This window comes from Rattus norvegicus, chromosome 5, assembly GCF_021556685.1.
Source record: "Rattus norvegicus strain SHRSP/BbbUtx chromosome 5, alternate assembly SHRSP_T2T, whole genome shotgun sequence".
NCBI lineage: Eukaryota > Metazoa > Chordata > Mammalia > Rodentia > Muridae > Rattus > Rattus norvegicus.
Window position 1 is genome coordinate 143190575 of NC_141538.1, and position 23213 is coordinate 143213787.

General features: G+C 46.2%; 1 protein-coding gene across 2 annotated transcripts; it reads right to left on the minus strand.

Moving 5' to 3' along the window:
* Positions 1-331: 331 nt before the first annotated feature.
* Cdca8 (cell division cycle associated 8) lies at positions 332-23164 on the minus strand. 2 transcript variants are annotated; one of them, XM_087550618.1, is made up of 11 exons: positions 23076-23164; positions 22846-22970; positions 22612-22740; positions 20739-20779; positions 15826-15898; positions 12824-12936; positions 4159-4223; positions 3413-3505; positions 2254-2380; positions 1547-1633; positions 332-899 (listed from the first exon to the last, which is right to left on the minus strand). In XM_087550618.1, exons 2-11 carry the CDS (start codon positions 22937-22939, stop codon positions 855-857), a joined length of 867 nt encoding a protein of 288 aa, XP_087406744.1. In that variant the 5' UTR covers positions 22940-22970; positions 23076-23164; the 3' UTR covers positions 332-854.
* Positions 23165-23213: the final 49 nt, after the last annotated feature.

Here is a 23213-nt window from a genome sequence, read left to right on the forward strand (position 1 = left end):
GCTCCAGCATTACAAGGCAGCCGAATGGAGGGCCAGGAGCCGAACTGTAAGGGGCAATCACTGTGGAGAGCTGCAGGGGGTGGGAGGAGAGACCTACCTTAACCCCAGGGCTGTGACATGGGCAAGAAACAGCCTGGCCAAGCCCCACACTCATTTACTCTGGTGTTCAGCTCCTGGAACAAAGTGTGGGGAACACACAGAGCTCTGGATCTTGGGGTCCCCTTTAGAGGCGAGATATTGTTACTGAAAATGTTTCTACACTCCCGAGGAGGCAGCTGTCCAGGCCCACGTAGCTGCAGCTCCCAAACAACCAGAGAGACCGAGTCCTGACTTAAAAACGATAGCAAACTAAGATTTATTGAAAACAGCAAGCTTTCCATAGGACGAGTCGGCTGAGACGCTAACTGCTCAGAAACTGATGTGTGTGACCCTCAGCAAAAGAAAACCCATCTGAAGCACTCCCGTCCAGAGGACAGAAATAACAACAGAACAGAACAGGGAGAGCCAGCCGTGCGCCTAGACCTGCAAGGACCACACACCCTATGCTGGCTGCATAGCCTGCCTGGGTCCCGGGGCAAAGGTTATACTTGCCCTCCACAGTGCTCCAAGCAGTGTCCAGCCCCGGTGGGATCTCAAACCACGGATGGTTCTCAGTGACTCCACACCAAGCACACAAAGACCCCCACTAGCCCTGTGTTCCCCATCTAAATTCCCACTAACTACAAGTGTGCAGCACGACATCACAGCTGTTGGAGAGACGCAAAGCACCGCTGCAGGTGTGGCAGGTGAGGCACCCACAGGTGTGTGTTCTGCCACTGCAGTCCCTGCTGCCACCTGTGTGCCTTGCCGTCCTCTCATCGGCCTGTCCGGATGCTGCTGCAGATCTGAGCAAGGCGACTCTGAAACAAGGAGAGAGGGCATTGAGATGCGCTTGGCACACTAGCCCAGTCAGCTCTTAGTCTACTCAGCACAGGGTGGTTTTAAAGATTTGTTTTTCTCTTATGTGTGTGAAGGTGTCTAGTGTCTGTGGAGGCCAGAAGGGACACTGGATCCCCTGGAACTGGAACGCAGATGAACCGCCATGCTTGCTGGAAGCCAACCTGGGGGACTGCAGGAGTCCGCACTCTTAGGCGTAGCTGTCTCTACAGCTCCCCAGTCCGGATCTCAGGGACTCTTCCTTCTGTTTGTTGTTTGTCTTGGAAACTCGCCAGCGAGTACGTGGGGACTCGTTTCTCAAGTGAGGCACACGGGTGCTGGAGGGTGACTCTCGCCTGAGGTCTATGAGACCTTAGTACATATTGAGGATCTCAGCTCAAGGCCTATCCTATTCCTGTGCTACCCTTCACTGATGTACACAAGGGTGGGCCTCCAGCAGCCATGCCTGTAGCCCAAGCTCCCACCCACTGAAGCACAGCTGACAGGCTGTTCCTCCTGAGAATTTAAACTGAGACAGCAAATGGAACAGTGCTGTCAGCGGCACAGTAAAGCCCCACAAAGGCCAGTGTCAAGGGCGACCCTCTTCCGGTGGAGACAAAGCGGGACTCACCGAGAGTTTCTTAATGTTTCCCAGGGCCTCTGGATTCAGCTGAGCAATATCGACCCTCTGCAAGTCACTGGCCAATAGCCGCAAGCTCTAGACGGAGGGAGAAAGGGTGAAACATACTCTTTCAGATCAGAACACTAATCAGCCAGAGTACCCAGCCAGGCTCTCCTTGAGATTCTGCATGTAGTGACAGAAATCAGCCAGGATGGAGAAAGGACGATGTAGGTGAATTGTCAGGAGACAAGGACACCATCAGTGCTATCAGTGGGCACACAACTACCTGGAGGTCAGTCCCTCCTCTCATGCAGGCTGAATTGGTAACCTGCTCCCTGAAGCACTAAGAAGCCAGGCCAGCCCATTTTAGGACCTCTGAAGACTGCTGACTTGGAGCCACACTGGCCCAGCCCAGCCCAGCTGTGCCTTCCTCTGCTCTCTCTCTAGTACCCATTACTGCACCCACCACAGATGGGAGTATCCCAAACCCACTGTGCCCAGAGATGCTTCTCAAGGGCAGCAGAAGGCAGCTGAACGGCAGATGGGCTCGGCCCGGGAGAGAGCACCAGGTTCCGCATGCTGAGGCGGTGCCAATTAGGACCCACCCTCCGAAGGGACTTTTCAGTCTCTGAAGCAGGTGTCGGTAGAAAACTCAGGGAAAAGAGGATTTTCAGTGTGCAGCACACTGTAGCCTGGCTTTCCAGGGTGCCACTCACCGCACCGCCACCTATGGGCACACTGAGGGAGATCTCTTTGCTGTCTGCGAGAGGGCTGCCGTTGATAGAGATGTTGTAAACCTGCTCCTTGGCCGCTGGGGTTCGTAGACCTGGAGTTTTGAAGACCCTAAAGGGTGGAGAACTCTGTGAAGATGGCTGGGCAGACGGAATGACACCTTCACAAGTCCTTCCAACCCCATCTGATCTCAGGCTCTAGTTTTCAAATCACACATTTCTAAGAAGGCAAATTCTAAATTTAGGGGAAATATTTTTCAAGCTGTAATGACTAAACACAGCTGGAGAAAGGAGGCTGCACTCCTCAGACAGACAGACAGCAAAAGTCAGCCGTACCCAAGCAAACTGAAGGCCAGCACTCTGTACAGCACCCGACTACACAACCAAACACAGGTTCCTGTGCTCCCGCCCTTAGGAACTCTCAAGGTCAAAGGCAGTTGATTCAGAGATTACGTCACTGACCCCCAGATCACCCTTCTCCAGATAGTACTCATATATGTTTCTTCCAAAATGGTTCCCTAGCTCCTTCTAGAAACCGTGAAGCAGGAAGCAGAAGTAGCCAGTTTGCTCACTTCTTATTCCACTCCTTAGAAGTTATGGGTCTTCAGTCCTTACGTGGGTAAGAACAGGGCAACACACCATTCTCATTTCTTTTCTCACAGAAGTCTCACGTAGCCCAGGTTGGCCTTAAACTGGCTGTATAGCCAAGGATGACCTTGAACTGATCTTCCTGCCTCCAACTCTGAAGGCTGGGATCACCAGTCCGTGCTATCACCACTCCTTAAAGACTTCACCAGCCCCCAGGGCAGGTATTCGCCTCTGCTGTAAATGGTCTTGTTAAGTTGGCTTCAGGAAAGGTGAAATCACTTCTCTTCCTTCCAAAGGCACAGAAGTAAGCAACGACTCATATCTAAATGCCATCTGACCAGAATTAGGGAGGGCTAAAAGCAGAGGCTTTCCAGACACCACAGGCCTATGCTCTTGTCAAGTGAGGAACTGGAAATAGGGTCAGGGCAGGGGCCAACAGTGGCAACCTCAGCTGTGCTCTGAGGTGCCCCACACCAACTACTCAGGTCCATCACCTGTACTACCCATGCTGTTCACTGCAGCTCCACCCAGTCCAAGTGTTGCTGCCCTCACTCACCTGGAATCAAACCTAGGTGTCATGCCTGGGGTTGGTTTCACCAGAGATGGCTCCAGCCTGCTCATAGCTGGGGTCACAAAGTCATGGCTTAACCTGCAGGTAAGATAGAGCCATGAGGGGTGTCAAGTCGCAGGTGCCACAGAGGCAAATGGTCACGTCAGATGGTGTCCTGAACCCATCGCACTATGCAGCCTCTGAGCTGCCCGGGAGGGAGCACTGTTTACATCCATTTACAGCTCAAGATGTTCATCACAGTAAAGAGCTTCCTTTTACGACCACACAGTAGTGAGGAGCAGACAGGCTGAACCCCTCAGCCTATGGCAGCATGCGAATTCCCAGCCTGTAGACCATAAAAGGCTCCCATTCTCTCTGGGCAGTAGTCAGTGCCCTGGTATGGCCAGCTCTCCTTCAAAGACATGCAGCCACAAGCCCCCAAGTTGTTCCCTCTTCCTCACAAAGGGTTCCCGTGGAGTCCCCGAGATCTATCTGAACCCATGGAAATCCCTAACTTAGCAGGGCCAGGAGGGGCATTTCCAGAAATTATGGGGCTGGAAAGGGGGCTCTATGGTTAAGAACATGTCCTGCTTTTCCATAGGACCCAAATTCGGTCCCCAGCACCCATATCAGGTGGCTCTAGCTGCTGTCCCTCATTCCCCAGAATTCTGTCTGCCTCTCTATTTCCGCCACACTGAAGGGGATTCTCCCAGAAAAGCAAACGACACATCTACCCCTGAAAAACCAATCACCTTTTGCTTCTGCTTCTTCCTTGTATAGACTGGGTTCTCTTCTTGGATGGAGGGCATCTTTTGACCTAAAGGCACAAACCTGAAGTCACTCAAAGCCTAGCAAAGGAGAAAAGAAAGATAAAAAACGGAGGAGGAGAAGAACGGCCTTTTAGAAGGAAAAGTAAAACTCAACATAAGAAGGTTCATCACGGTCAGGTGGGCACTCCTGAGGCTGCAGAGCGGAAGAGACCACCCAACACTGCTCACCCCTGCCCACATCCCTGGCCCAAGAGGAAACTGTATAAGGCCTCTGGGCTCCCGTGGGGGAGCGGCAGGACCCCTGCCAGAGACACCGCCTGAACCTGAAAGACAGACCGGATAAACAGTTCTCTGCACCCAAATCCTGTGGGAGGGAGAGCTAAACCTTCAGAGAGGCAGACAAGCCTGGGAAACCAGAAGAGACTGCTCCCTGCACACACATCTCGGACGCCAGAGGAAAAAGCCAAAGACCATCTGGAACCCTGGTGCACTGAAGCTCCCGGAAGGGGCGGCACAGGTCTTCCTGGTTGCTGCCGCTGCAGAGAGCCCCTGGGCAGCACCCCACGAGCGAACCTGAGCCTCGGGACCACAGGTAAGACCAAATTTTCTGCTGCAAGAAAGCTGCCTGGGGAGCTTGGGACACACGGAAGCAGAATTTCTCTAGGACCGGGCACGTTCTGTGTTTACCGGAAGTCCCAAACCCGCGGATCCCGGCCCGCAGCAGCTCTCTGCTCCCAGACCCGGTGAGAGAGAGACCCAACCGCCTGGTCAGGTGGGCACTCCTGAGGCTGCAGAGCGGAAGAGACCACCAACACTGCTCACCCCTGCCCACATCCCTGGCCCAAGAGGAAACGGTATAAGGCCTCTGGGCTCCCGTGGGGGAGGGCCCAGGAGCGGCAGGACACCTGCCTGAGACACCGCCTGAACCTGAAAGACAGACCGGATAAACAGTTCTCTGCACCCAAATCCCGTGGGAGGGAGAGCTAAACCTTCAGAGAGGCAGACAAGCCTGGGAAACCAGAAGAGACTGCTCCCTGCACACACATCTCGGACGCCAGAGGAAAAAGCCAAAGACCATCTGGAACCCTGGTGCACTGAAGATCCCGGAAGGGGCGGCACAGGTCTTCCTGGTTGCTGCCGATGCGGAGAGCCCCTGGGCAGCACCCCACGAGTGAACTTGAGCCTCGGGACCACAGGTAAGACCAAATTTTCTGCTGCAAGAAAGCTGCCTGGTGAACTCAAGACACAGGCCCAAAGGAACAGCTGAAGACCTGTAGAGAGGAAAAACTACACGCCCGAAAGCAGAACACTCTGTCCCCATAACTGACTGAAAGAGAGGAAAACAGGTCTACAGCACTCCTGACACACAGGCTTATAGGACAGTCTAGCCACTGTCAGAAATAGCAGAACAAAGTAACACTAGAGATAATCTGATGGCGAGAGGCAAGCGCAGGAACCCAAGCAACAGAAACCAAGACTACATGCCATCATCGGAGCCCAATTCTCCCACCAAAACAAACATGGAATATCCAAACACACCAGAAAAGCAAGATCTAGTTTCAAAATCATATTTGATCATGATGCTGGAGGACTTCAAGAAAGACATGAACACACTTAGGGAAACACAGGAAAACATTAATAAACAAGTAGAAGCCTACAGAGAGGAATCGCAAAAATCCCTGAAAGAATTCCAGGAAAACACAATCAAACAGTTGAAGGAATTAAAAATGGAAATAGAAGCAATCAAGAAAGAACACATGGAAACAACCCTGGATATAGAAAACCAAAAGAAGAGACAAGGAGCTGTAGATACAAGCTTCACCAACAGAATACAAGAGATGGAAGAGAGAATCTCAGGAGCAGAAGATTCCATAGAAATCATTGACTCAACTGTCAAAGATAATGTAAAGCGGAAAAAGCTACTGGTCCAAAACATACAGGAAATCCAGGACTCAATGAGAAGATCAAACCTAAGGATAATAGGTATAGAAGAGAGTGAAGACTCCCAGCTCAAAGGACCAGTAAATATCTTCAACAAAATCATAGAAGAAAACTTCCCTAACCTAAAAAAAGAGATACCCATAGACATACAAGAAGCCTACAGAACTCCAAATAGATTGGACCAGAAAAGAAACACCTCCCGTCACATAATTGTCAAAACACCAAACGCACAAAATAAAGAAAGAATATTAAAAGCAGTAAGGGAAAAAGGTCAAGTAACATATAAAGGGAGACCTATCAGAATCACACCAGACTTCTCGCCAGAAACTATGAAGGCCAGAAGATCCTGGACTGATGTCATACAGACCCTAAGAGAACACAAATGCCAGCCCAGGTTACTGTATCCAGCAAAACTCTCAATTAACATTGATGGAGAAACCAAGATATTCCATGACAAAACCAAATTTACACAATATCTTTCTACAAATCCAGCACTACAAAGGATAATAAATGGTAAAGCCCAACATAAGGAGGCAAGCTATACCCTAGAAGAAGCAAGAAACTAATCCTCTTGGCAACAAAACAAAGAGAATGAAAGCACACAAACATAACCTCACATCCAAATATGAATATAAAGGGAAACAATAATCACTATTCCTTAATATCTCTCAATATCAATGGCCTCAACTCCCCAATAAAAAGACATAGATTAACAAACTGGATACGCAACGAGGACCCTGCATTCTGCTGCCTACAGGAAACACACCTCAGAGACAAAGACAGACACTACCTCAGAGTGAAAGGCTGGAAAACAACTTTCCAAGCAAATGGTCAGAAGAAGCAAGCTGGAGTAGCCATTCTAATATCAAATAAAATCAATTTCCAACTAAAAGTCATCAAAAAAGATAAGGAAGGACACTTCATATTCATCAAAGGAAAAATCCACCAAGATGAACTCTCAATCCTAAATATCTATGCCCCAAATACAAGGGCACCTACATATGTAAAAGAAACCTTACTAAAGCTCAAAACACACATTGCACCTCACACAATAATAGTGGGAGATTTCAACACCCCACTCTCATCAATGGACAGATCATGGAAACAGAAATTAAACAGTGATGTCGACAGACTAAGAGAAGTCATGAGCCAAATGGACTTAACGGATATTTATAGAACATTCTATCCTAAAGCAAAAGGATATACCTTCTTCTCAGCTCCTCATGGTACTTTCTCCAAAATTGACCATATAATTGGTCAAAAAACGGGCCTCAACAGGTACAGAAAGATAGAAATAATCCCATGCGTGCTATCGGACCACCACGGCCTAAAACTGGTCTTCAATAACAATAAGGGAAGAATGCCCACATATACGTGGAAATTGAACAATGCTCTACTCAATGATAACCTGGTCAAGGAAGAAATAAAGAAAGAAATTAAAAACTTTTTAGAATTTAATGAAAATGAAGATACAACATACTCAAACTTATGGGACACAATGAAAGCTGTGCTAAGAGGAAAACTCATAGCGCTGAGTGCCTGCAGAAAGAAACAGGAAAGAGCATATGTCAGCAGCTTGACAGCACACCTAAAAGATCTAGAACAAAAAGAAGCAAATACACACAGGAGGAGTAGAAGGCAGGAAATAATCAAACTCAGAGCTGAAATCAACCAAGTAGAAACAAAAAGGACCATAGAAAGAATCAACAGAACCAAAAGTTGGTTCTTTGAGAAAATCAACAAGATAGATAAACCCTTAGCCAGACTAACGAGAGGACACAGAGAGTGCGTCCAAATTAACAAAATCAGAAATGAAAAGGGAGACATAACTACAGATTCAGAGGAAATTCAAAAAATCATCAGATCTTACTATAAAAACCTATATTCAACAAAATTTGAAAATCTTCAGGAAATGGACAATTTCCTAGACAGATACCAGGTATCGAAGTTAAATCAGGAACAGATAAACCAGTTAAACAACCCCATAACTCCTAAGGAAATAGAAGCAGTCATTAAAGGTCTCCCAACCAAAAAGAGCCCAGGTCCAGACGGGTTTAGTGCAGAATTCTATCAAACCTTCATAGAAGACCTCATACCAATATTATCCAAACTATTCCACAAAATTGAAACAGATGGAGCCCTACCGAATTCCTTCTACGAAGCCACAATTACTCTTATACCTAAACCACACAAAGACACAACAAAGAAAGAGAACTTCAGACCAATTTCCCTTATGAATATCGACGCAAAAATACTCAATAAAATTCTGGCAAACCGAATTCAAGAGCACATCAAAACAATCATCCACCATGATCAAGTAGGCTTCATCCCAGGCATGCAGGGATGGTTTAATATACGGAAAACCATCAACGTGATCCATTATATAAACAAACTGAAAGAACAGAACCACATGATCATTTCATTAGATGCTGAGAAAGCATTTGACAAAATTCAACACCCCTTCATGATAAAAGTCCTGGAAAGAATAGGAATTCAAGGCCCATACCTAAACATAGTAAAAGCCATATACAGCAAACCAGTTGCTAACATTAAACTAAATGGAGAGAAACTTGAAGCAATCCCACTAAAATCAGGGACTAGACAAGGCTGCCCACTCTCTCCCTACTTATTCAATATAGTTCTTGAAGTTCTAGCCAGAGCAATCAGACAACAAAAGGAGATCAAAGGGATACAGATCAGAAAAGAAGAGGTCAAAATATCACTATTTGCAGATGATATGATAGTATATTTAAGTGATCCCAAAAGTTCCACCAGAGAACTACTAAAGCTGATAAACAACTTCAGCAAAGTGGCTGGGTATAAAATTAACTCAAATAAATCAGTTGCCTTCCTCTATACAAAAGAGAAACAAGCCGAGAAAGAAATTAGGGAAACGACACCCTTCATAATAGACCCAAATAATATAAAGTACCTCGGTGTGACTTTAACCAAGCAAGTAAAAGATCTGTACAATAAGAACTTCAAGACACTGAGGAAAGAAATTGAAGAAGACCTCAGAAGATGGAAAGATCTCCCATGCTCATGGATTGGCAGGATTAATATACTAAAAAATGGCCAATTTACCAAAAGCAATCTACAGATTCAATGCAATCCCCATCAAAATACCAATCCAATTCTTCAAAGAGTTAGACAGAACAATTTGCAAATTCATCTGGAATAACAAAAAACCCAGGATAGCTAAAGCTATCCTCAACAATAAAAGGACTTCAGGGGGAATCACTATCCCTGAACTCAAGCAGTATTACAGAGCAATAGTGATAAAAACTGCATGGTATTGGTACAGAGACAGACAGATAGACCAATGGAATAGAATTGAAGACCCAGAAATGAACCCACACACCTATGGTCACTTGATTTTTGACAAAGGAGCCAAAACCATCCAATGGAAAAAAGATAGCATTTTCAGCAAATGGTGCTGGTTCAACTGGAGAGCAACATGTAGAAGAATGCAGATCGATCCATGCTTATCACCCTGTACAAAGCTTAAGTCCAAGTGGATCAAGGACCTCCACATCAAACCAGACACACTCAAACTAATAGAAGAAAAACTAGGGAAACATCTGGAACACATGGGCACTGGAAAAAATTTCCTGAACAAAACACCAATGGCTTATGCTCTAAGATCAAGAATCGACAAATGGGATCTCATAAAACTGCAAAGCTTCTGTAAGGCAAAGGACACTGTGGTTAGGACAAAACGGCAACCAACAGATTGGGAAAAGATCTTTACCAATCCTACAACAGATAGAGGCCTTATATCCAAAATATACAAAGAACTCAAGAAGTTAGACCGCAGGGAAACAAATAACCCTATTAAAAAATGGGGTTCAGAGCTAAACAAAGAATTCACAGCTGAGGAATGCCGAATGGCTGAGAAACACCTAAAGAAATGTTCAACATCTTTAGTCATAAGGGAAATGCAAATCAAAACAACCCTGAGATTTCACCTCACACCAGTGCGATTGGCTAAGATCAAAAACTCAGGTGACAGCAGATGCTGGCGAGGATGTGGAGAAAGAGGAACACTCCTCCATTGTTGGTGGGATTGCAGACTGGTAAAACCATTCTGGAAATCAGTCTGGAGGTTCCTCAGAAAATTAGACATTGAACTGCCTGAGGATCCAGCTAAACCTCTCTTGGGCATATACCCAAAAGATGCCTCAACATATAAAAGAGACACGTGCTCCACTATGTTCATCGCAGCCTTATTTATAATAGCCAGAAAATGGAAAGAACCCAGATGCCCTTCAACAGAGGAATGGATACAGAAAATGTGGTACATCTACACAATGGAATATTACTCAGCTATCAAAACAACGAGTTTATGAAATTCGTAGGCAAATGGTTGGAACTGGAAAATATCATCCTGAGTGAGCTAACCCAATCACAGAAAGACATACATGGTATGCACTCATTGATAAGTGGCTATTAGCCCAAATGCTTGAATTACCCTAGATCCCTAGAACAAACGAAACTCAAGACGGATGATCAAAATGTGAATGCTTCACTCCTTCTTTAAATGAGGAAAAAGAATACCCTTGGCAGGGAAGGGAGAGGCAAAGATTAAAACAGAGACTTAAGGAACACCCATTCAGAGTCTGCCCCACATGTGGCCCATACATATACAGCCACCCAATTAGACAAGATGGATGAAGCAAAGAAGTGCAGACCGACAGGAGCCGGATGTAGATCGCTCCTGAGAGACACAGCCAGAATACAGCAAATACAGAGGCGAATGCCAGCAGCAAACCACTGAACTGAGAATAGGTCCTCTATTGAAGGAATCAGAGAATGAACTGGAAGAGCTTGAAGGGGCTCGAGACCCCAAAAGTACAACAATGCCAAGCAACCAGAGCTTCCAGGGACTAAGCCACTACCTAAAGACTATACATGGACTGACCCTGGACTCTGACCCCATAGGTAGCAATGAATATCCTAGTAAGAGCACCAGTGGAAGGGGAAGCCCTGGGTCCTGCTAAGACTGAACCCCCAGTGAACTAGTCTATGGGGGGAGGGCGGCAATGGGGGGAGGGTTGGGAGGGGAACACCCATAAGGAAGGGGAGGGGGGAGGGGGATGTTTGCCCGGAAACCGGGAAAGGGAATAACACTCGAAATGTATATAAGAAATACTCAAGTTAATAAAAAAGAAAAAAAAAAAAAAAAAAAAAAGAAGGTTCATCACAGTTGAACACCATGGCACCAGGTAGGCTGAGGCAGGGGGACAGTGAGTTTAAGGCCAGCCTGGGTTACACAGTGAGACTGCCTTAAAAACCTAACCAAACACACAGGGGCCACTGCAGAGAGTTAGTAACTAAAATATGTAAAACTCCAGGATTTTGAGAAAAAGGATGCAGGCCAAGATTAAAGGGAACTCTCGCGTGTATACACGTGTGTGCACTCAGACACAAGCGGACCTGTGGAAATCAGAGTGGTTGTTTCCTCCAGTGCTCTCCATCTCGTTTGAGACAGGCTCTCTCACCGAATTTGGAGCTACTCAGGGTGGCTTGTTCCCACTACTTTCCTTAAAGTACCACTACAGGGTCACTCAATACAGGGAATGCTCTGCGGTCCTCACCTGATCTAGGAATGCCTGACAAGAATCCCGTGCCTCTCTCCTGACCCCGCCATCTCTTTCTGGTTGGCTGTGTGAGTTTTCATCAGGAATTCCTTCCCACCTCCCCTCTAGAGCCCACATGAATGTATGAAGAAGATGCAGGCACCAGAATCTCTCTCCTCTCTCTCCACCCTGCTGAGCTCCATGCTGGAATTCCATGTAGCCCAGAAAAGTACTTAACTCAGCAGGGCAGGCAGCGGGCAGGCGCTTCCCGCCACTCTGCCTCCAGGGTCCTACAGCCACCGGACAGCAGCTGTCTAGTCCAGAAAGCATTTACCATCTCTGCTTTCTCCTTTCTTAGACCAACCCAGCATACTTTTCTTCATAGAACTCACCCCAACAATCATCCCTACTTTTTTTTTAAATAGGCATTAAATTTTAGGTTCTCCCGGTTGAGTTGCTTGCCCTCTTCCATTTATTCTGAACAGTTCTGAGATTTCGATGGCTCTTACCATTGCCTCGCTGGCAGAGTGGAAGAAACTCAAGCTCAGGACACTGGGCCATCCACTATCTGGTCTCTATTACCTCCATTTCTCTCACAGCTTCCATCCCAGCCAAACCAAACCTCTTCCTGTTCCTTAAAGATTTCCCTCGCTTGTCCCAAGCTCTTGTCCTTCTCTCCTTTAGCCAGTGAAGCTCGCTCTGAAGGGACTGGCTGTGTGTCTAAAGCTTCCTCCTCCTCCCCTCATCCTGGTGCTCACTACACTCGTGCCGACGGTGACTTTGCTATCCGACCGAGTGCAGTCTTCTCAGTCGGGGAGCTCTGCGGCACAGCACTGTGCTCCACACGCAGAAAGCCTGCCCGATATGCACGGGTGTTTTGTCTGCAGTCATGCACGTGTGTAGCAGTGTGCGCCTGAGGGCTGTGGAGGCTGAAGATGTTAGAAGGCTTGGAACTGGGTTATATATAGTTGTGAGCCACCATGTGGGCACTAGGGAGTGAACCTGGGTACTCTGCAAGAGAAGGCCGCAGGCTAACTGCCGAGCCATCACCCCCGCCTCACCCACACACTTCTGTACTCGAGTGTCTGTTAGCACTGACTCTGAACAAAGCTTGACTTGCTACTTACTCTCGCAGATCGAAGATTCTTATGGCTCTTTCTTCCTCCTCCTCCTCCTCCTTCTTCTTCTTCATCTTCTTCCTCTTCCTTTATGGCTTCATCCACCTCGATTACCTTTCGCTCTATGAGAAACAGTATAAGAGTTATTTCCGTCAGAACCTGTTCTGCTCAGTGGGGTCCATGGCACTGCCTTCCATGTAAAAGCCCCTAAAAGATGAAAATTTGTTATTTCCACTGAAGTCATTCATTCATCTTAAACATCCTTGGTAATCCTTGTTTCTCCCAAGATAATCATGTCACTTATAAATAGCAATGTAGTAACTAGTAGTTTATAATTTGTGTTTCATATTGTCCATGGGCCTTCTGTTCATTCAATCCACAAATAACTACAGGCATGATTTAGTCACAGACGAGGCGACCAGTGAGTCTTCGTTAACGCCGGCTGGACCAGAAAGCAGCAGCGCCAGGTCACATGCTCATCTCCTTTGCTTCTTTAGTAGGTTTTCCATTTGTGGGTTTTTTGCTTCTTTTGTTGTTTTATAGATAGGGTCTTGCTACATACATATCCTAGGCTGGCTTCAAATTCACTATATAACCCAAGCTGCCCTTGAACTTGCAATTCTCATGCTTTAGCGTCCCAAGTCCTGGGATTACAAGTGTACGCCACCATTCTTGGGTCAGCTGTCTTAATCAGAATGCTGGACTGGCCCTGCAGTACTGTTCCACAGTTCTTAAACCACTCCGATTGTCAACTATTTCCCTTTGTTTAAATCCTCTTCTATAAAAGATTTCCTGGAGGGCTGGAGAGATGGCATGGTTAAGAACTATGTTCTTGCAAAGGATTCAGATTCAGTTCCCAGCACTAATGTGGTAGCTCACACCGTGACTCCAGTTCCAGGGGATCTGCTGCCCTCCTCTGACTTCCTCAAGCACCAGGTATGCATGTGATGTATATATAATTTTTGTATCGTACACATAAAATAATAAATCTTAAAAAAGAATAAAACGGATTATTACCAACAAACATTTTGCTAGATAAATACAAGGTGGGAGTTAGAAAATCCCAAGCAGGAGTTACATGGAGAAAATTCAGGAATTTATGCATGCATGTGTGTGCGTCCATTTAGCCCAGGCTGGCCTCACACTCACTCTGTAGCTGAGACTGAGCTGAACTACTCACACCTCTGCCTCCACCTTCAGTATGAGGACGGCAGGTATGTGTCCCACATGTATGGCTTTGTTGTTCATTTTAAAACAGATTTCCATGTAGCTGCAGCATCAAAGGGTTCTAAGAACATTGTTAGCTGTTGGGGGATGATGGTCCAATTCTGTTTAGTCCCAGGGGTGGAACCAGAAGACACACCTGCTAAGCCTCAGGTAAGCAAATTTACAGAGCTCAAAGAGAAGGTGGGATTATCTAAACACCCAAGTGACAGTGGCGGCCGGACATGATGGCGCACATCTTTAACCCCAGTGCCTGGGAGGCAGGGGTAGGTGGACCTCTGCCAGTTCAAGGCCAGCCTGGTCTATGCTGTGAGCTCCAGGACAGCCAGGGTTATGAAAACAGATCCCATCGTAACAAACCAAAACCTAAACAAACAAGAAAACAGAGATAGAGGACCTAGCACACTGAACAGGGACCAGGAATGCTAGCTGAGTCCCATCCAATGTGCAGTGGGCAATACCTCCGTGCTCTCCTCAGTCTATAGGATAGGCGTGATGGATAGAAGCTCACAGAATTAGCAATGGATCAGTGTTATACCCTGAAAAGTGGCCTGCACATTTGGGCTATGGCTCAGGCCTGCCCTCACTGAGTTTATCAAGCTGCCACTGAGCAATGACAGCCATGTGTGGTCCAGCTCTTTTTTTGTAAAGGTCTAGGCTCTAATTCACCCAACCTGATTCCATGGTCATTACTTTTAGCTCAACTTCCCAAATGGGCTGGCAGGATGGTTTTGTGGGTAAACTCGCTTGCTGCCATGACTATATCCTGAGTTCAGTCCCTTGGACCCACATCTACAGTAAGAGAGAACCAGCTACTGTAATTTCTCCACCAGCACACACTACCCTATTCCTGAATAAGTAAGTGTAACAAGTCTCACAGAATGGGGCGTACATGTGAGAGGACTTTGCACAGGCAGATCTGTGAATGCAGCCACAACTTAATGCTGACAAAAGTGTTTCTCTGAGATTTTCTTCAGGTCTGCTGAGGATGCCACGGAATGGAAAACTCATATTTCTGGAGAAAGTACATGGGCCTGTCTTCAGCACAGATTTCCCCCTCCTTCCATTTTTACTTTAGCTCACACATTAGTCTTACAATCACCAAATACAGTGACCCTAATCAAAAAAATTTTAAGATTTATTTATTTATTTCATGTATGTGAGTTCACTGTCACTGTCTTCAGACAAACCAAAAGAGGGCATTGGACCCCCATTACAGGGCTCTTAACAGCTGAGCCATCTCTCCAGTCCTCAAAATTTTATCTTTAACAAAACCAAGGGCCAGAGGACACACCAATGTGGCCTGGTCTGAGTAGACACAAAGCTCCCTGGACCTCAGCTCTCTGTCCCACAAGGTTCTGAAATGCACTTACACCAGGCATGCTGGCACTCTCTCTAACCTCAGCACTGAGCCAGGAGGATAGCCAGCTCCAGGCTCACTGGAACTGCTCACTGAGACTCTGGCTTAAACCATTAAAGGTCTTGGGAGATGATCAACACGATAGCATGCTTGCCACATAAGCGAGGGTGAGGAATGGAGTTCAGACACACAGAACCCAGGGGAATGCCCATCCACAATCCCAGCCTCCAGTGGATGGAGACAGGGCTGGCTAAACAGACTGACTGAAGAGCAAGCTCTGAGTTCCGCAAGAGACTCAATAAAGCGGAGAGTGGCTAACACCAGTGTCAGCAGCCTCCGCCTCCATGCACACTCACACATTTACCTGTGCTCAGGCACACGCCATAAACATATACAAACAAAATTACACAAAAGGAAAAGTACTCACTTTTAACAGATTTTAAAGGTGTCTGAATAGCTTCAGCTGTTAAATTGTTTATCTCTGTGATGTCTCGATCAGCCTGTGACAAACAGCCAGGAAGTAGTAGGCTTAGTGCAGCACGTATAAGAACTGGTAAGTTACGGTACAAACGGATTATAAACCTACCACCCAACCCAAGACCAAAGACCTTGCCGATAGTTTGCTCATTCTCTTCCCTTATCTCTTCTGTCATTCCTCAGAGGCAAACGTCAACTACTTCACTTCTTTAGAAGGGAGTTAATGGATTTGGCTGTGCCCATGAACACATGTATGTATGTATGTTTATGTACACACACACACACACACAAACAAACACACACACACACACACATACACACACACACACACACACATATAGCAGAATGTGAAAACCTTTTTCCATTTTATTTGCTTATTAGTTTGTTTGAGACAGGGTCTTCCCACTCGGCCAAGTGCTGACTGGGTTCATGGTCAGTCCTTTCTTCATGGGACACACGTAAACATGACTTGACACAGGAGGGATGGGTGGACGGGTAGAGAGCAAGGCAGTGATCAGAAGATCACTCTGAGGCTGTCTATGCTCAACAAGAAATAGTTCTCTCACAGACTCATGTTGTCTACCTTGCTGATGAAAAGGAAGCGAGACATTGCTGCCAACTTTGTCCCATCTGTAGTAACGACTGGCAGGCTTTGAGCTCACTACTGGTGGCAGGCCACTGACACAATGTTACAGTTAACACTGAAGGCCTGACTGAAAGGTTAGATCTTGGCTGTCTATGGAGACCACGGATTCCAGGATTCCTCATTCCTGACAGAATAGCTCTCTCTGTGCTTAAATTTCATGCAAATAAATATAGTTTACATGTTATGAACACCTGCTTTTCTGTTAGGCAGAGGATGCCTAAGTGCCTACGACTCATGAAAATCTATATGGAGTCTTGAATGAGTTTGTGTGCTAAGACGACAGCTCAGGTACATTGACTTAAGCTTGCCCTGTGACTCACCGGAGGGAGATTCCTGGAAGCTTATAACTGGCTTCCTCTGGTTTTGTTTTGTTAAGAGAGGGTCACTCTATGTATACCTGGCTATCAGAATTCGCTATGTATATCAGGCTGGCCCTAATCTCCAGAGATCCAGCTATCACTGCCTCCTGAATGCTTGAATTAACGGGATACACCACCATGCCCAGCTGCTTGGCTTCCTCTGAACTACGCGGGACATGTCCTGGTGTACCTTGCTCATTCTGCTTTGTGTCCTTGGGATACGTGTCATCACCATGTGTATAACTATAGGCTGAGGCTTGTCTTCCTAGGGAATCACCAAAAGTGTAACTCCACCGTTTGCAAGGCTGAGGCAGGAGGACCAACATGCTCAAGGAAGCCTAGTTACACAGTGGTCTTGGGAGCCCCAATAAACCTAGGTCAGAACTTTGGGGCCAAAGTACCATTCCTTCCCTGGATTTCATATCAAAGCTAAAGTTGGAATTCTTTCAATTTGGTGTGGTAGTGTTGGATCTCCCACACTGCACCACAAGGCTTATTTGCAGTTCTGTATCTCTGACTAATCTAAACTGAGAGAGACATATTAGCTAATGAGTGTGATTCATCTAGAATGTTTTCAAACTTTAAATCTGGGTCTCTGCAGGGGGATGAGTGAATGAGTCATGGAACTTATTACAGAGAGAGAGAGTGTGGACCGAGATGCTTTCCGTCTCACGTGTTTCTACCCTTCTACATCCTCAACGCTTTACCTCTCCCTAACTCAAGACGGGCTCCTAACGATCTTTTAATTCCTGAAACTGATGGAGACCTGCTACTCAGCGAAACTACAAACCCTTAAGTTACTGTATCCAAAGACTCCTACTCCAATTTTGATGAACTCATACAAACTATGATAAACTTTCTCCCCACAAAAATAGACAAGTGTGTGTACACACCGTTTATATATATTTTTATCATGCCAAGGGACTCTGAAGTCAATGACAGACTAGTTCCCAACTCTGTCCAATAGAACTTTCTGCAAGGTCAGAATCATTCTTTTTCTGTCCTGTCCAAAATGGTGGCAACTAGTAACATGGCTGCGGCCATCAGAGATGTGGCTACTGCCTGAACAAATAAATCCTCCATTTTTGCCTCCTTCTTTGCTGCCTTCAGTCTTGAGAGTGATGCTAGGAGAGAATTCTGAGAAGGGTTATGGTGTACTGAGTCTCTAGAAAGGACTAGTACACTTCAGCGGTGCAGCATGGTAAGGCCAGTCAGTCTCTACATTACCCAGTCTCCTAGGCTGGCTCACAACTTAATAGATTTAAAGGAACTTAAACTCTAAGGTTCTCTATTTCCCTTGCAAATTTAGGGTAAAAGAACACAAGGAAGCTGACAAAATGGAACTGAATCCCTCTGATGCTTTAGGAATGACAAATCTACCCTTTCCTATATTCTAAATAACACAAACCATATCTGTGATCAAAAGTGTGAGCTTTTCCTCTAACCGAGCTAGGATCCTAGGATGGACCCTATTAACTCAATTCTAATACTGTCTAAGAATATTATCAGATCCTGTGATCCCTCCCCATTACCTACCTAACAGCAGCAGCCTTAAGTTACCTTACCTTCCATTCTGACCCACTGGCTTCAAACAGGGGCCCCCTGCTACTGTGTGAGTCTAGAGCTGCTCTCTCAACCCAGAGGAATACTCTACTTCACAGACTTATGTGCGTGTGTCTAAGGAAGGCCTCACGTGATCAACTACTCTCTCCTTCTGCCATCTGGACTCCAGATATTTAACCCAAGTTGCCAGTTGTGATGTCTACCTACTGAGCCATTTTGTCAGCCTTTGATGCCATTTGGCAGTTTATGATACAAATTACTACAAAGGGAATAGAGAAAGAGATTGTGGGGGAATAAAACATCCTTCCCCAAATACACTTCTCTGGCAACTTTCAGTTGGTTACTCAGAATTACAGACCTCTGTGGGTGGACCAGGCTGCTTCTTTGGTGAAACCCACTCTCCATTCTCTGCAGTAGCAAACAGCAGAGGTAGGCAGAGCCCTGCCAACGGAAGTCCCAGCTGCCTAAGAGATCTGCACAGGCAGACTGCAGGGCTAACACTGGCCTAGGAGACTGCCTGTGTAAACAGGATAGCCTCTGCTCTCTTTGGGATCTCTTCCTCACCTCCCATAACTTGCAGTCACCTCTTTCCCTCCAAAGGTCCAAGCCCCTATTTTTAAGCCCTTACTTTATATTTCTTTCCCTATCCTCTGATGAATTCCCCATGTTCATCTACATTTGTATGTTTATAAGCTAATCTGACCATTTCCAATTTACTTCATAGATTAACATTATTCATCCTTCATAAGGAAAAGGAAACACACAAGCTTCCCTACCAAATGCTATGTAGGGCAAAGTGTTGGGGAGAGGTCACAGAACTCCCATGCCCTCCCCACCCCGGTGGCTCTCAAAACCTGTTTGTTTAGGGGTGTATGGAAGAACACAGGCATGACTGATGGTGGCCATTGCAGGACAGCTTACTTTTAGGCCTTTATTCCAATCCTTTGAGAGTATAGCTGAGTTCCCTGGCAGACAGGACCCCATCCAGTATGTCTGAGGACTTTCCAAAGGTCACTTCATTAACACAAACCCAGGCAAGGTTAACAGATGCTTGCTGTGACTAGCAAAGGACTCTCACCCCTGTAATCATGGTGCTACACAGGACAAAAAGCCAAATATCCCAATACAGAATGGTCTCATTTCTGTAGTCTTAACAAACTATAAGGGGGCGGGGGCAGGGAGTGCAGAGACAACTCTGGGTGACAGCACTAGTCATTCTTTTTGTGTGTGTGTATGTGTGTGTGTGTTTTTTAGATGTATTTATTTTATGTATGTGAGTACACTATGGCTTTCTTCAGATACACCAGAAGAGGGCATCAGATCTCATTACAGATGGTTGTGAGCCACCATGTGGTTGCTGGGAATTGAACTCAGGACCTCTGGAAGAGCAGACAGTGCTCTTAACCACTGAGCCATCTCTCCAGCCCCCAGCACTAGTTATTCTTACAATGGACTCAGGGTCAATTTCCAGGACCCACATGGTGGCTCACAGCCACCTGTAACTCCAGGCCCAAGGATCCGACACCTTCTTCTGACCTCCATAACCAAGCATGAATGTGGCATACATACATACATGCAGGCAAAACACGCATATACATTAAATAAATCCTAAAAGGGGGAGGTGATATAGAACACGTGGGCAAAAATGTAACAAAATCCTCCAAATACACATATATACATCTGGTTTTTGATACCCATGGAGGTACGGAAGGCAGGAAGATCATGAGTTCTAGGCCGGCCTATGTGAGACTATCTCAGGAAATCAAAAAGAAAATGTAATATTTGCATACGACTTAGACATGTCTTATAGTTCATTTATTGTCCTAGCTGGCCTCAAACTCAGAGATCCGCTTGCCTCTACCTCCCAAGTGCTGGGAACTAAAGGCATGAACCTATATTTATTTTAAATTTTCTCTGAACAAGTCAGAGCACTAAACACGAGGTAAATCTATGTGAATAGTTGCCCAGTTGCAGAGCTTAGAGGTATGTAATTATTTAGTATAGACACAATTTTTTCTCTCTGAATGTTTCTGACCCATAGTTGGTGGAGGCCCAGAGGAAGAACTCACAGATGGAAAGAAGGGGCTGTCACACAGCACACTCCTCTTTTAGGACTGAGATCTATTTGGACTTCACATATGCAGTATCTTGACACAGTATAATTTTTTCAGTTGACACGGATAATGTCCCCTGACAAAACCTTTTCTACAGTATACACTTAGTAGTTAGATTTTTTTTTTTTTGACAGAATTAAACCTACAAACTAACAACACAAAATCAAGATGGTTCACTTACTGTTGCTGCCTCTTCCAGGGCCTGTCTGTTTCCTCCTAGGGCTTTAAAAAGAACACCATATTTCGTTACTGTCAGGTCTGAATGACCTTTCTAGCACTATTAATTACCTCCTCCATCGGACCAGTGAAGGACCCTCTAGCCTGTCTTTTGATCTTTCTCCAGTTGGATCCTCCCTGTCTAGCTCATGATTCCATCATCTCTGTCTTCAGAGTTCCTGTTGTTTCTCAGACAGGCTATCCTCAGACCCAGAGCTTTGATACTAAGTATTTCTTCTGCTCAGAACACTTCTCTGTGCCCTAAAAATTTCTACTCATTCTTTAAAACTCAGCTCAAATGCCACATTAAAACTGTTGAACAGACTGCTTCAAACTACAAATACATATCTACACAGTACAGCAAATTACTCAAAAGCTACTTAGGTCTCTACTCCTGCCTGAACTGAATTCCAGAGACAATATCCCTTGGTCCTGGCAAAAAGATATAGAATGAAAGCTTAGGTGAGCTCCTCATTACAAATCATCATCATGGCCGGGCGGTGACACGCCTTTAATCCTATCACGGAGAAGGCAGAGGCCGGCAGACCTGAGTCTGACACCAGTCTGCATTACAGAATATTTGTGAACCCCAGGACTGTGCTATTTACTGGAAAACCCTGTTTTTGTTTTTGTTTTTTTTTTCAGAGCTGGGGACCGAACCCAGGGCCTTGCGCTTGCTAGGCAAGCGCTCTACCACTGAGCTAAATCCCCAACCCCGAAAACCCTGTTTTTAATTGTGGTCTGGCTCCGTGTTTCCTTGGAGGTTTCAATGGTGGTGGGAAATGGGTTGGGATTTTTCTCTGGTCAGAGAACCACTCTTATTTTTGCAGTTCACAAGTGAGGTGCTCATTTTTAAGTTGGCAATTTCCTTAAGACAGAGCTGTTTGAGCATACTGTTCTAATTGAGCTCTGACAAAACCAAATCATCTTTTTCTTAATTTATTCATTTAGAAGGCCGAGTTTGCACAAGTATTTCCCCGATGTGTGAAGATGTGTGAAAGTTACGTGAAACTGACATTTCATTGTGCCCAGAAATCAAACTCATCACAGCTCCTTTGGAACTATAGTAGAAATCCAATTCCAGAAATCTAAATTATTTGTTACCTGGCCAGTTAAGGACCATGGTTTGCCTGCCCATGGGCTGGATGGCAGTTTCAGGTGCACTGAGCAGTAAGGTGGTTTCAGATCATAAACTGCCTCTTTCCTCTCCAAAATATGGATGTGCCCTCCTGCAACTCTCCCCTTGGACACAGAGATGCGGAGAAAACATGATGTATCCTGGTCTTGCATTTCTCTCCCTCCTCTGTAAATCGGCAGGAAAACTTTTATAGTCCTACCAAGTGCCTGCATCCTTGCCTAGGCTAGCTTAGGCTAGGTCAGGTCAGTGTGGAACGGCCTTCCCCAACCTCTGAAAGCCTTCAAGAATCAGAAGCTCACTTTGTACTATGGATTTGATCTTTTCTCTCTTCCTCCTCCTCCTCCTCCTCCTCCTCCTCCCTCCCTCCCTCCCTCCCTCCCTCCCTCCCTCCCTCCCTCTTCCTTCAGCCCCCCCCCGCCCCCCCCCCCCCGTCATCTATCTCTGGTATATACCTTCTAAAGCTCTCCTCCCACTGAGCAGTGAAAGTGTGAAGCACTATCCTAATAACACTCATCTGAAGGGTAATTCATGCCCGCTTCTTTCCAATGGGTCTATCACTTTTTTTTTTATAAGTTATGACAGATGGCAATTTCCCACCGGTGGCTATTTAAGACCTTATTAAGACATCTGAATGAGTCCCTATAGAAAGTTTTCAAGATAAGCACTAATCGGCCACGGGGGAAACGCTAGCAGCTCTTACCAAAGTAGTCAAGCCACTTCATGACTTGCAGCGCCTTGGGGAGCCGAAGGACCTCGATGTTGTAGAGATTTTCCACCTCCTTGAGGAGGGTCTGCCTGTCGGACTCAATTTGCTTGGTTCGAACTTGCACTGCAAAGAGGTGAAAGCCGATGGATCCCGCGTCAGGTGTGCGAAGCCGTCGCACCCGCGCCCCAACCCACCCAAAACTCACGATCACGCGAATCCACCCCTTACCCTCGCGGTCGAAGTCCTTTAGGAAGGAGGCGAGCTTCCGGCTCCGCAGTGTGTTGGTCCTGGTCCCGCGGCTGCTGCGTTTCTTAGGAGCCATGACACCAGGGTGCGTCCAGCGAGGGGCCGAGCTGCCGGGTTAGCGAATGAGACCGGGAAAGAGGGCGTGAGTGGTCGGGGAGCAGCGGAAGTTCAGTCGTTGGAGTCTAGGTATCCTGAACTCTGCGGAAACAAACCTGGGGGTCCCAAAACAGACTCAGGAAACCTTACAGCTCCAGCTGAGGGACGGGTTGATCTTCCACTAACCGCCACCCAATTCAAACTCAACGGGCACAGCCTAGCCAATAGCAAATCGTCGTCTTAGGACGGTTCTC